At 42.8% G+C, this 13,032-nt stretch overlaps 4 protein-coding genes across 9 annotated transcripts in view; 3 read left to right on the top strand and 1 right to left on the bottom strand.

Annotated features, from left to right (window-relative positions):
- The window catches only part of bag6l (BCL2 associated athanogene 6, like), a 31,952-nt gene extending 30,601 nt beyond the window's left edge, over positions 1 to 1,351 (top strand). For all 5 annotated transcript variants that reach the window (XM_079521836.1, XM_079521835.1, XM_079521832.1 and 2 more), the window contains one exon: positions 441 to 1,351. In XM_079521836.1, the coding sequence (XP_079377962.1) occupies positions 441 to 539 (99 nt within the window). In that variant the 3' untranslated portion in view covers positions 540 to 1,351. The remainder of the gene's footprint in view (positions 1 to 440) is intronic.
- A 2,046-nt stretch (positions 1,352 to 3,397) lies between these two features.
- cUnh6orf136 (chromosome Un C6orf136 homolog) lies at positions 3,398 to 8,229 on the bottom strand. The gene is made up of 8 exons (XM_079522755.1): positions 8,128 to 8,229; positions 7,806 to 8,036; positions 6,717 to 6,950; positions 5,527 to 6,234; positions 5,319 to 5,407; positions 4,970 to 5,170; positions 4,413 to 4,482; positions 3,398 to 4,261 (listed from the first exon to the last, which is right to left on the bottom strand). Exons 3-8 carry the CDS (start codon positions 6,813 to 6,815, stop codon positions 4,118 to 4,120), a joined length of 1,311 nt encoding a protein of 436 aa, XP_079378881.1. The 5' UTR covers positions 6,816 to 6,950; positions 7,806 to 8,036; positions 8,128 to 8,229; the 3' UTR covers positions 3,398 to 4,117.
- A 324-nt stretch (positions 8,230 to 8,553) lies between these two features.
- Positions 8,554 to 9,077, top strand: LOC306938163 (large ribosomal subunit protein uL14-like). The gene has a single exon (XM_079522192.1). The coding sequence runs from the start codon at positions 8,591 to 8,593 to the stop codon at positions 8,975 to 8,977; it is 387 nt and encodes a 128-aa protein (XP_079378318.1). The 5' UTR covers positions 8,554 to 8,590; the 3' UTR covers positions 8,978 to 9,077.
- A 1,647-nt stretch (positions 9,078 to 10,724) lies between these two features.
- abcf1 (ATP-binding cassette, sub-family F (GCN20), member 1) overlaps positions 10,725 to 13,032 on the top strand; it is a 28,646-nt gene continuing 26,338 nt past the window's right edge. For both annotated transcript variants that reach the window (XM_079521854.1, XM_079521853.1), the window contains exons 1-3: positions 10,725 to 10,948; positions 12,671 to 12,711; positions 12,807 to 12,884. In XM_079521854.1, the coding sequence (XP_079377980.1) occupies positions 10,885 to 10,948; positions 12,671 to 12,711; positions 12,807 to 12,884 (183 nt within the window). In that variant the 5' untranslated portion in view covers positions 10,725 to 10,884. The remainder of the gene's footprint in view (positions 10,949 to 12,670; positions 12,712 to 12,806; positions 12,885 to 13,032) is intronic.

Below are 13,032 nucleotides of genomic sequence, written 5' to 3'. Positions count from 1 at the left end.
TAGCATTTCTACTTTCTCTAGTGTTAACTCTAAACAACTATTCTCTCTCAATTCAATGCAATTTAAATGAAGGTGAAGTTAAACTAAAAATGCACTAAATCGCAGCGAGTTGGTAAACTGGCGAGTTCTCCGGAATCCAAGGCTAATCACAAACCCTGCAGCAGCACCAAAATCTCTTGTAGATGCTGCCACTAGGCCAAATAATATATTCTGAATGGAAGTCAAGGTAGTCGACTTGGGCTGAAACCTTGCGCAAATATAGTTATACGTACAGTAGATGACTGAGACCACCATGGCCTGCTGGAGAATGTGCTCCACTGAGTGCTAGTCGCAGGTGCCCATCTTGTTTTCCAACTGTTTAGTAACAATATTGCAATAGTAGAGCGTCTGTCTCTGTTAGGGTTTTAACCCGTTTCCTTTCGTTTCCTCCCTACAATTAGGTGAAGAGTGACATAAAAGAGAGAGTGAGGGATGACCCCAACTATAGCTCACAACGTTTCCCCAACACACATCGCGCTTTCTCCATAGAGGACTCCTAATCCCCCCCCCCCCCCCCCCCCCCCCTCCTCAGATCATCAGACACGTCCGCTGTTATCCACTCACCTCATTCTGTAACATTCCCGTTCAGTCTCTGAGAGACCTCCGAGGAAGTGACAAGTTAGTCGTTGAAATATTAATCACTGAATTTGAAGAAAGTGTCAAACCTGTCACCAGCAGGAAGCATCTATACTTTGTTGCGCTACGGTGTCGACGGAAATAGCTTATCTAACCATTATTGGCTATTTTCAGTGCGCAACACCATCGTGCGATGGGGCATACATTAAGCGTTAGTACGACGGCTTTAGCAATTCCAATGTCACAAACTGTATTATATATATACGTGTACGCTCAACTGTAAAAAAAAGAAAAAAGAAAAAAAAAAGAATTAGCACAACTTGTACAATGTGATGTGATGTAACCGTCACAGCTCTCTGAGTCTGTTAGACTGAATAAATGGATGTTGCTGATCATGGCTAGGATTTTTTATTTTTTTATTTTTTAGCTGGTTCATGCTTTATAGGAGTCATGATGCACAGATCATCATTTTGTTCCATGTCAATTTTAGGATGTTGTTCTTTGTCAGATTCTTTTCCATTATGTCTACTTACAGGATACCTCAGTGATGTGGTGTTTTTTGAACCATAAAAAGTTGGAATACAATAACATGGTATAATCAAGAGCATGATAGTGTGTGACAGTGTGCTGTTTATGCCATTGTCTGCAAGCACAGCTGCAGTTTCTAGAATTACTTGCAACAATGTGAATGCTTAATCTGTACTCTGGAATAAACATTACTTCTACAAAAATGTTCCCTTTGGATTGCCATCTTTAGGGGGGGGGGTACTTTTATCAATGACAATTTGAGGGAGAGAAACGAAGGTATTTTAAACTGATCATTTGAGTGAAGGAAGCATGAATACATATTACATAAAAAAACAAGCACACATCAGTGTTACCCACTAGTTAATTTTATTCACACGGTTGAGTTACTGCAGACATCTGAAACTAGCAACAGTACCAAACGAGGCCTAATAGATATTAACCGATAACTATACACCATGGCATATTGAGAATGTGCTACAGTAATGTGGCATGCTTTATTATTGCCTGGTTTGAATAAAAAGCACAAAGTATTCACGCAGACCTATTGTACTGTTGTGTGAAACGGTGATGATGGCACAGTGAAAGCATGGGTTTTCTGGTGACAGGCACTCTCAATTTTAACGGTACTCATTTAGGACTCAACAAACCCAAATGTAATTAAGTAAACTCATCAAATTACAAGTTCCATCCCCAATTTTATTCGCATATTTCTGTAACCTGAACTCCCTGAGTTTTTAAAATAGGCGTGCACGATTATGAAATTATGACCGATCTCCGATTATTTGCAGTGTCATATCTGCCGATACCGATTGCGATATTATACAGAGGACCACAATGGAAACAAGCCTATAGGCCCTATAGGGGCTTGGCCCAAAGTCTGTTAATAAAGTATTCAATCAATAAATAGCATAATACTTCTCCAAGTGTCTGTTTTCACAACTGAAATTAAATGTAGAATTCATTTTTTGCTGGTGAAAACCGATTAAATAAGCTGTATTATTTTGAGACTGTTCCGATACCGATATGGCATTTTTATGGCCGATTCCGATTATGCTACCGATTAATCGTGCATCCTTACTTTAAAACCTTGTCAATGCCTTTACTACTTGTGGATGACACGGCCCCTCTCCCTCCCACCCTCCCTCCCTGCTGACTCGGTCAAGCTTGGGCTGCAGTCTGCAGCTGTATTCTGACTGCAGTCTGCTCTCAAGGACAGAGAATCATGTAACACACCAGCATTATGATAGATTTTTTTCCTCCAGAATACTCATTTAAAAAATAAATGCTTGCGCATACAAAGCCATACATCATGCACTCACATTTTTAACACCCAGTGGCTTTCGAGACATAAATGTTGGTTTGCGTTTCACCCATACATACATGCTGCACATAGAAGGGAAAGGTCGTTTCAGACAAGGCCTACGTTATACAGTAATGTTTTCACATAGGGGTGTAACGATACATTTTAACAGTCATACGATACGTATCACGAAACATGGACGATATTGGTTCATTATGGCGATCCGATACGATTCAATGATTTGAAATCGATAGTTTGAAATACATTGACATTTTAAATTAAGTAATTAAACCCCTTTTTAATTTTTCTTCAAAAAATTGCTAAATACCACGCACACAAATGTAGTATTGATACAATCAATTAATTGCATAGCAAAACGATTCGATACCGATTATTGCCATTCATGAAAAACAATACATATTCAATGTTGCCGTTTTCTTTTTTCCAATAATTTTTATCTCACGATTTTGTAACCCATTTTTCACCCGTGTCAATTATCTAATGTGATCCTGGGCTCTACACACCCTCCGCCAACCTAGTCCCCATATATGGGGGACATGGGGAGAGCAACGGACTTGAACTCATGCTTCCTTCATGCCTGAGTGTCCAAGTTGCTCCTTTACACCCGACAGGGGGAATGTTGCTGTTTTCATTTCGATATACTTTGATTCTTGAAATTAAAATCGATTTTTCGATGCAGTTACTATATCGTTACACCCCTATTTTCACACATGAATCCAATCCTGGCCTGTCGAAGATGGTTCACTGTCAGTGGTCATATTGTTGCATTGCACAAAGCTACCCTAAAAGGATTTTCAGAATCCGCAGCATTAACTGCTTTTTCTCCCATCATGGTAACTGTGCTCACAATAATTTGCCACAGATGTTAACCCAAAAACAAAACAAACAGTGGTTTCTGAATGACATGAAGCAAATATTTCTTGTTCTTTTCACAAAGAAAACACGCTATAAGTGAAAATATATAACTTTCTCAGATAAGCTTCAGTTTACATGGTATGAACAGTTCTCAGATGAGCTTCAGTCTACATGGTATGAACAGTTCTAGTTATGAATGTGCACAGAATGCAGTCCAGAGAGCAGTCCAGCATCACCTGTACATTTGTACAGGTGACATCAAATTGCAGGCAGGCTTATTTACTATGGTCATAAATTGCATAACAGAGCCGCTGTTTTTATGTCTACGAAGAAACTCAAGTTGGACAGGTGTGGAATTGAATGTACATTTAGCTGCTGTCATATAAAAGCATTGCAACTCCAAACTATGTATTTTTTCCATACAGTGAATTGAAAGTGTCCATGGACATTTGTAAATGTTCCACAATAAATTACACTCCTTTTTAATCTTTTGAAGATACTGTTAAGTGCTTTTCAAGATCAAATATTTCCTTTTTTACATTTGCAAAGCAGACATACCATACAGGCGGGTGTGCGGATAATTATTCAAGTTTTCAGAAGCTAAACATTTAATGCAGTTCTCCCATTCTAAAACATTATGACACCTTTATCCAACACAGCAACTTGAGTGACTTTCACGTTCCAACTTTCTGTGATATATTTCTTTATTTCTCTTGTGTTCATCTCATGTGTTCCTCTGTTCTTTGGACATAGACCAGCCAAAACTTTGTCTCGGCTCCACCCTCTCTCTCTCCCTGGTCAGTTTCTGCCCTGTCGGAGTGAAGACAATAGGAGAGGCAACAAGTTGAGGGCAGGCCGGTGTTCCTGAGCCCCGAGGGCCACCAAAACCCCCGTCAGCAGTGTGGTCACCCTGGGCAAAACCGGCGGCTGAACCTGCATCACCTAGATTAGAAGAACAACAAATTGTGAGACTGAAACCAATTACAATGAATCGTAAAGGGGTTATAGTGACACAGAAGACAATCCAATATGTCAACCATGGAATTGTCACTGGATATTTGACAGATATCACCCAAAACAGTCGGCACCTTACCTTGTCAACTTTATGACAATGTATGAGTCCGTCATGTCCGATGTAAAAGGTAGAGAGTGCATCATATGTCCTGCGATAGAAAATGTTGTGGCTTGATTATGAGGTTATCAGGTACGGTCGCCCCTAAACCATCTCGTCCATCGATTTTTTTTCCGCCGACCTCACGGTCTGACGGTTCTTGTATTCTTTATTTTGTTTTACTGAGAATAAGGTTAGAAATAAGTTTAGGGTTAGGCATAGTTTCACTGGGGTTAAGTTTGGGTATAGGGTTAGGTTTAGGCATAGTTTTACTGAGGTTAAGGTTAGGAATAAGGTTTAGGTTTAACCATTTAAGCATCATTTACTTAGGTTACTTTAGGAATACCAGGCCGCGCAGTTCCGCCGGCTGTACGCCTGGGGCGAGTTGGTAAAGGGGCGAGTCGTTTGGTATTCCATTATGAACCCTTGCACTAAAAAGAATCATGTTGCATCCAAAACGTATCATCGCAATGCATTAGAAAGCTACTCAATAGCACAACACTGACTTATTAATGGTGTGTTACAGCTAGCAGTTTTACCTATATAGGTGAGTTTTGTCCTTTCTGTAGAAACGCAGTAGAAGAGTGTGGCACGGCAGGCCTTTGATCCTCCAGCGAGCCTTCACCGTCCCATCCTCCATGTGTTTAGTCAGCTTCAGAACCTCCAGCCGGGCCTCTGCATAGTAACAGAGACACAAGAACCGCCAGACGGACAGCATCAGCTGGTACACCACACGGCCTCTAGAACCATCCAAAAGGACAGACGTGTTAATCACATTCACAATTCGTACCAATCATCAATGAGAAATAAATAAGCATGACTATGTTTGATTGATGATGACAGCTTCTAAAAGGCTAATTTAATAGGACTTAAGAAATGTGTATATACCTGGTCTTGGTATTGATAAGCCCGTTAACGAATTCCAAATCACTGGAGTACATGGAGTAATCGTGACTCTTCAAAAAGAAATTAGGAAGCTGCAACGCAGATGGTCAAAATGAATGCCATGATGATAAAGTGACAGCCTGAGGATATTTATAGGCCACCACCAACATGCCTCAAATGTCTTTATTGTAGAAATTAGAATTACGCTTACCTCTGTCCTTAGCTTTTCATAGATCAAGGCCAGTTTCTCATCTCCTTCACTCTCCATTTTGTCATGGTCACCCTCGGCTCCCTCTGCATGGCTACACAGCGAGGTAGACAGCAACAAAGACAGGTCCATGGCTTTGTTTTCAAGTCCAATAACATGTGGGGATATGATCCCGCAACCAGGCGGCGGAGGTTCTGTCCCCGGGCAGTGAAAGCAATAGAAACTGGAGCCGTACATGAAAGGCGCCGGGCACCCTTCCGCCTCGAAAAGGCTTCTGAAAGACCCATGTTCTCTCGCCACAACAATGTCACTATCACTTCCTTCCCGACTGTCCACTTTCGTCCCGACACTGATGTCGTCCTCCCCGCTGCCGTCCACGGTGGTCAGCGGGAAGAGGAACTCCATGGGTTTATTGAACCCCGGCGGAGCGAGGAGAAGCTCCCCTAGTTTGGTTTGGCCAAACAGCGGAATCTCCACCAGAGTGTGCTGGCCGTCAGACTCCCCGCCGGGTCGCACCAGCACACACACGCTGAGTGACTCCTCCCAGTCCTCCTCGAAGAAACTGGCTTTCTGCGGCTGACTCGCATGGTGGAAGGGGTGCGACAGGGCGGGCTGCTTCACACTTTGATATCTCAAGGTGTTAGGGGGGACCAGGGCCCATGTCGCGCTGCCCAGAGGTCGGCTCTGTCCAAGCGACTGCCAATCAACTGCCTAAGATTAATACGAAAAAGAATGGGAATATTTACTGTACAGACAGTACTGGAACCGTAGTATGATGGATTGCAACGCAGCATTGTGACATTGTGCCATCGAGTATAAATTATAACCCCACCTGGCTGTGACCTCACCCATCGCTGTATCCAGACAGTGGCCTTGTGGTTAGACTAGTGTCCGCCCCGAAACTGGGAGGTCGGGGGTTCGATCCCCGGCCGGGTCATACCAAAGACTGTAAAAATGGGACCCAATGCCGGATCCCTGCTTGGCACTCAGCATCAATGGGTTGGATTGGGGGTCAAATCAACTAATGATTCCCGAGTGCTGCGCACGCTCCAAGAGATGGGTCAAATGTGGAGAACAAATTTCACTGCGGTATCGTGTGTGACTAATCTTGCGACTTTGACTTTGATCATGTCTCGAGCTAATACGATGGGTGAGGTCACAGACGGGGCTAAAGTAAGCACAACATGTTTTACCTGTGCTAGAATCCATCTCTGCTGTTTGAGGGGTTGAATGCTGCCATGGCTCCGGACATATCCCACCCAGAATGCTATACCACCTCTGCACACAGCCATTCACGTCAGGGATGGCAGGGATCCAACCCCGGTCACCAATTAACCATCACCAACCTGACAGATACTGCTCTTTGTTATTGTATTTGTTTCGGGCAAAATCCAACAAAGTTGGAAGAATGCACACTATCCAAGCACCTGGGAGGGAGAAGAGGAGAAAAATGATGCATGCTTAATCTTGATGCTTATACTCTTGTTATGTATTTCCCACTTCCTTATCCACCAATAATCACATCTGTATTTGAATTGTTCATAGGTGTTCATGGAACTACTTTTGAAACTAATATTCGTGACCAGCTCTCATGTTGACCTTGTACTCCTCATGTAGGCTGGCTACTAGGCAGAAACTATGCCAACAGCACATGACATGAGGAACGTGAGTGACCAGCCCACATAACAGGCTCATAATGAGACTCACAGACATCTCACATGGCGAACCAAAACAGTTCAACAGATCAACTGCTTTCTATCCCAACTGGAATCTCCCAAGTTGGGAGTGGAATGAATACAGATGCTGCCGTTTCAACTCGAAAAGGAAGACTATCAGACTTTGCACTGCGGCATTCATATAATCAATCATACGTCGCGGATTGCACGATTTGACTGCATGGGAACAAGAACGAGTGTACGAGATAATAACCGCTAATTTGAAAAGTAACGTCAGTGTAACCGACGCCAGATATCGATTCAGTTAGATAGGGTGACCAAACTGCCCCCCGACGGTGTATTAAATTAAACCGAATGCCGATTCATTATCCGCCCACCCCCCGACCCCCGTATCAAAAATCGTCGCGGAATTGCTACATTCGCAGTTTCTGGATAGCTCATATTATGACAGTTAAGGAATAATATTTAAACAGACTGTGTCCAAAAACGTCGCCTTTACCTGCTAATATATAACTACCGGTAATCAGCTAGCGCTAGCTAATAGCTTGTGGTATAACCAGTCACTATAATAGCAACATGTATATGTAATGTAATGTCAAATATTACCTTTCGAAAGCGAAATGTAGGCGATTCCTCCAGAGTGCAGTGAGTCCTCCTCGTCCAGAGTCAGACAGAGATCCTTGATGGGTTGAGGTTAATGAACAGCATACACACACTTAGTTAACTTACACAGTAAATGTCATTCCATCCCCAGATGTCCTTGCCTTGCCTGCTCTGTAACTCCAGCGGGTGTGTCAGCTGCACGACACCGAGACACATGACACGTCCTGTTGTACACTACAAAATAAAACACAACATTTGGCAAAAATGTTTAAATATATATAATTAATTAGAACGTATGTATTTATATACATATGACACATTATACCTCTGACGTCACGCTCATGTCACTCTTATTTTGTCATGACTCGAGTACTGTAACAGTCAGTATGCAGTGCCAGTTGGTGCCACAGGGTATTCTGCACTGCTCCCTTTTGTTTTGCTGTGTGTAGAAGATCTGACGTCACTTCCACTACCATATTAGTACACGCATATAGTGCATACGTCACCATACGTCAGTACTGTGACGTATGCTCCGTTCACTTTTGTTTATTATATTAGTTCGGTCTGCCGTGAGACCTAGGGCAGGGCTTAATATGGTCAATACTGAATCAATGCTCTATTAGTTGGCTGCCAAATAAACCAGCTTAGTGACTTCCATCTGTGTCTGTGTGAAATACCTGGACTATTCTGCTGTATCCAGTCCACCATAGTCTACTCCCTGCTCAACACATCACAATTGGCGCCCGAGCAGGGACTTGAACCCTGGACCCTCTTTCCCCTCGGCAGCAATGTCTAAGAGAGGACGTGGTGGGTCTTCTGGAGCCAAGTTCCGCATCTCACTGGGTCTCCCAGTGGGAGCGGTTATCAACTGCGCCGACAACACAGGAGGTAAAAACCTGTACATCATCTCTGTGAAGGGCATCAAGGGTCGTCTGAACCGTCTGCCTGCTGCAGGAGTTGGTGACATGGTCATGGCCACAGTCAAGAAAGGCAAGCCAGAACTCAGGAAGAAGGTGCATCCTGCGGTGGTGATACGGCAGCGGAAGTCGTATAGGCGAAAGGATGGCATGTTTCTCTACTTTGAAGACAACGCAGGTGTCATAGTAAACGTAAAAGGAGAAATGAAAGGTTCAGCCATCACAGGCCCAGTGGCCAAGGAGTGTGCTGACCTTTGACCCAGGATTGCTTCCAATGCTGGCAGCATTGCCTAGTCTGGACCTGCATTTGTTTGTTTTCAATAAAAAACTGAAATGTTGTGTCACGTTGTGTTTCTGCTTGCAGCATACCTTCCCATGTAAAGATGAAACAATAAAGTGCCTTAAAGGACTACTCTGTGAGTGCTGGTATTCTCCTTCTTCTAAAATGTGTTTCCTGACCGTGCACCCGGTAAAATGTTCCAAGAGACTGAGATAGCTGGAGTTGTGTGTGCTTCTTCCTTTCGAAAATGTAGTAGGCATCACAAGCCAGAAAACGAGTCCTTTTCCTCTGGCTGTCCCTGCACATGTGCCCTCCACCGAGTCCACCTTGCACTTGCAGGAGTGTGCATGCATGCAGCTCTGCTGCTTCGCGAGGCAGACCGGTGTCCCTCTTGAGCTTATCAATGTAGGCCTTCTTCTCGGGCAGTTGGGCACTTGGGCTTTTATAGTGTGTATATAGGCGGGCAGTTGCAAGCTCAGGGTGCCAGACAGTCTTGCCATGGGTACGACTTCTCAGGACTCCTCTTGGTTGTGACTTATGAGCATCCTCATTTCAGAGCTGTAAAGTGGGACTGACTTAATCGTGAAGAAGAGCGGTGACCTTGAGTGGGAGGCTGAGGGCCTTCGTCTACACTTACTTTTCCTGATCTCATCTGGCCATGAGATCCTTCTCACTGTATAGTCGATGTATACAGGCACCAAGATATTTTAAATCAGAAGGTTTTGATCAACGTGCCATCTCTTGTGTGGACATAGCAACATCAGTGGCATTATTATGGCAGCACCTTCATTCTCATCAGAGCCTGTAGGGTAGTGACACAAATGGTCCATTCATTCATACATTATTGGGAGGTGAAGCGGCGAACAGTCAACGCCAGCGTCCTCACTTCCCACATTCACACACCAATGGTGGCAACCACTGGAGGCAGGGTGGGGTTCAGTGTCTTGCCCAAGGACACTTCGACATGTGGACAACCCAGGGATCATTGGACGACCTGCTCTACCTCCTGAGCCACGCAGACGCCCAATTAATCTCCCATCACTACTTCTAATGCTATGGAGTATGGACCAGACACAGAGCTACTGTAGGCTATAGGATGCACAAGAGAAGAGGGAACTTCTCCCTTCAACCGGATGGATGGTACTCAACCCTCTCCTGAGAACAAAGCAGAATGGGGAAGGGGCCTGCTTTAGAGCAAATCATCACATTGATTGCATTGCCCTTCATTGTCTTCCGCAAGGCTTTAATACTTTGATGATGTTTGTGAAAACAGTGGTGCACGTGCATCCTATATCTATATGCACACAACCTGGCCAGGGTGGGTCACCAACCACGACGGGCCCCCCGGACCGGTTACAGACGTGGTACCACTGACTGAACTGTTGAATTTTTCTTCTTCTGATTTGTCACTGCCAGCCTGCCAGACTCTAGAATATTTAGTCTGACTCCGCTCCCCTCCTTTTTACATCCGTTTTACATTATTCCACTGGAGGCAGGGAAAATAAAATAATAAAACCCATAGGTTCAGCATTTCTCAATGAGCAAGAAAGAATGTGCTTCTATCCTCCCAAGGCTCCAAGCCTTCTTCTTTTTATTTTAAAATTGTACTATTTTTATTTTACTAAATCTAAAAGCCTTAGCAAAATTGCGACCTCTAGAGTCAGAATATAATTTGACAAGTCACCAATGTCGGTGTAACACGAGCCAATGAAAGTGGGTGATGGCACCGCGTCATCATCAAACTGGGAAGTAAAGGCCGCATGTCATCTGTGTGGCTTAGAGTGAATTAGCCGGCGGCTGCTAAAGCTCACTGTCACTCACTGTCAGAAAACAGAACATTTTAAAGTAATTTTAAGACAAAGTTACACAAATCAAAGCGACAGAAATGGCACCCAAGAAAGCGAAAGAAGAGGCAGAGCGGGACGGTGACGAAGCCGCCCCAGCAGCAGGTAACGACATAACGGGTACTAGTTAAAAGCTAGGAGAGCTAACTAGCTAATATAGCCTCGTCCTCATCTGCTGGAATGATAAGTAGCAAGCTAATTAAATGGTTGAATTATCCAGATAACAATGACAAATAAGCAGTGTTAGCAGTCCCAACAACAACGCAAATGTATGCGTTGTTAACGACCCTGTTGGGCTGTTTGCAAAACCAGCGTCTCGCGTTAAGGGTCTCTTTAATTTTGAAGTGATGCAATGTCATTGTATTGTATTCACTTGTCTGGCAACACACCAGTGAAATGTGTTTAATAGTTTGTATCTTGTAAGTGACTAGCTATGAGTCATTTATGTTAAATGTTGGCGCAGTTATTAGCGCCAGTTTATATTTAAATATAGGCATGTGAGTTTGCTAATGTAACATAAGGTGGGCAACTTTGATGATGGAGAGGGATTCCACACTCACTCCAGATGTAACCTCGGGTCACCAGCCTGTCCACAGAATGCACACATTGCATATATACTGTCTGCAGTGTCTGGCAGGAAACTGCCATATTTTCACTTTTTTCCCAAACATAATAATGCCCTCCTTCGTCATTCTATTTTATGTTCTATGTTGATGAATTGAAAATAGTGGGCCCTATTGTAAACTAGTGTAATGCTTTATGGTGTCGTCCACTCACAGTTAACAGTTTTTGTATTGAGTTGTAGTTGAAATGTACTGTAATTCTGCAAACTGTTAATAAATCAATCAAAACACAAAAGTAGCAAAAATAACTGATCTACAAAGTACAAGCTCTGCTGCGTTTTTAACTTGTAGGTCGGCTATTTTTGAAGGAATCCTGAATTATGTTTTGCTATTTTTGAATTGGTATTTAAAAATGGTACCGGTATTTAATTTCAAATGCAGTTAGATATGCTATACTTATGTTAACTTTATGAACTTAAATACAAATACATTGGGCGTAAAGAATTACAATAAATGTTTAATATTATAGTCATAATTAAGCTACTAATATATAGACTGAAGTAATTAATTAAAGGGGGCCATCTTTGCATGTTATGGAATTGTAACGTCTGAGATATAAGAATAAATAAACAATATGTCAGTATTCCTGCGAGGTTGCACTCTTTGACTGACAGCATTGTTTTCAGTCTATGTATGTTCCCTGCCGCTGGATGCAGCTGGGGATTTTATTTTGAAGACCCCAAAATTAACCGGAAGCAAAATCGGCTAAAGCAAAGTCGCCTATCGTCATTTCATAAGTCATCCGAAGCGTTAGTAATAATAATATACTTGTTTTTGTTTTTGGCCGCCGACCCCCATCTGAAAATATGTTGTTCCAGGGACCCCCCAGAAGCAAAGATTTGAGTTAAAAACGTTTGCTTTTAAAGAATATATATATATATATTCAAACATTTGTGCCACATTTTCACGATAACGAGTGCTATTGCTATGATCTTGTAGATCTGCTATTTTTCAACAGCTAAAGTAGAACATAATGCTTACAACACAATGGGGATCCCGCCCAGAATGGGTTAAACTCGTCCTTGGCAGTAAAAGAGTGAAGATGAGGGCTGCATGTGGCCGCAGTTTCACTGCATGTATGGTAGAGTATAAGGGCTAGGCTGACCTTGGGACATTGACTATTGTCGTTCGTTATATGGCTAATGATATCATGCCTTATTCTTTTTCTTCCCTTGGTGAACAATCATCTCCCGCATCTGTGAAGCTGTGAAGAAAGGAAAGAAAGATAAAAAAGGCAAAAAGAGTGTAAGTGCACTTAACAGTATCCACCCAATGTGTTCGTTGACTGGTTTAAATGTGATATATTTTAACATTTTGCATGTTCATTGTATGTAATCCAGTTTTTTGAGGAGCTTGCCACAGATGGCAAAGTTGAAAAGGAGGAGGAGGCACCTGTGAAGGACACACAGGGAAAACAGGTAACCTTCACTTGTAATTGGAAGAATGTGCTATAGTGCTGGTGTATTTTGAACATGACTGTCTAATCATTTACACCATTAGGCTACTGAAAAATTACTTGTGTGGTCGTTAAGGGTGTAATTTCACTAAACAGTTGTAACAGGACAT

Source organism: Electrona antarctica, assembly GCF_951216825.1.
Source record: "Electrona antarctica genome assembly, chromosome: 15".
Lineage (NCBI taxonomy): Eukaryota > Metazoa > Chordata > Actinopteri > Myctophiformes > Myctophidae > Electrona > Electrona antarctica.
This window is presented reverse-complemented; position numbering and strand designations above follow the sequence as displayed.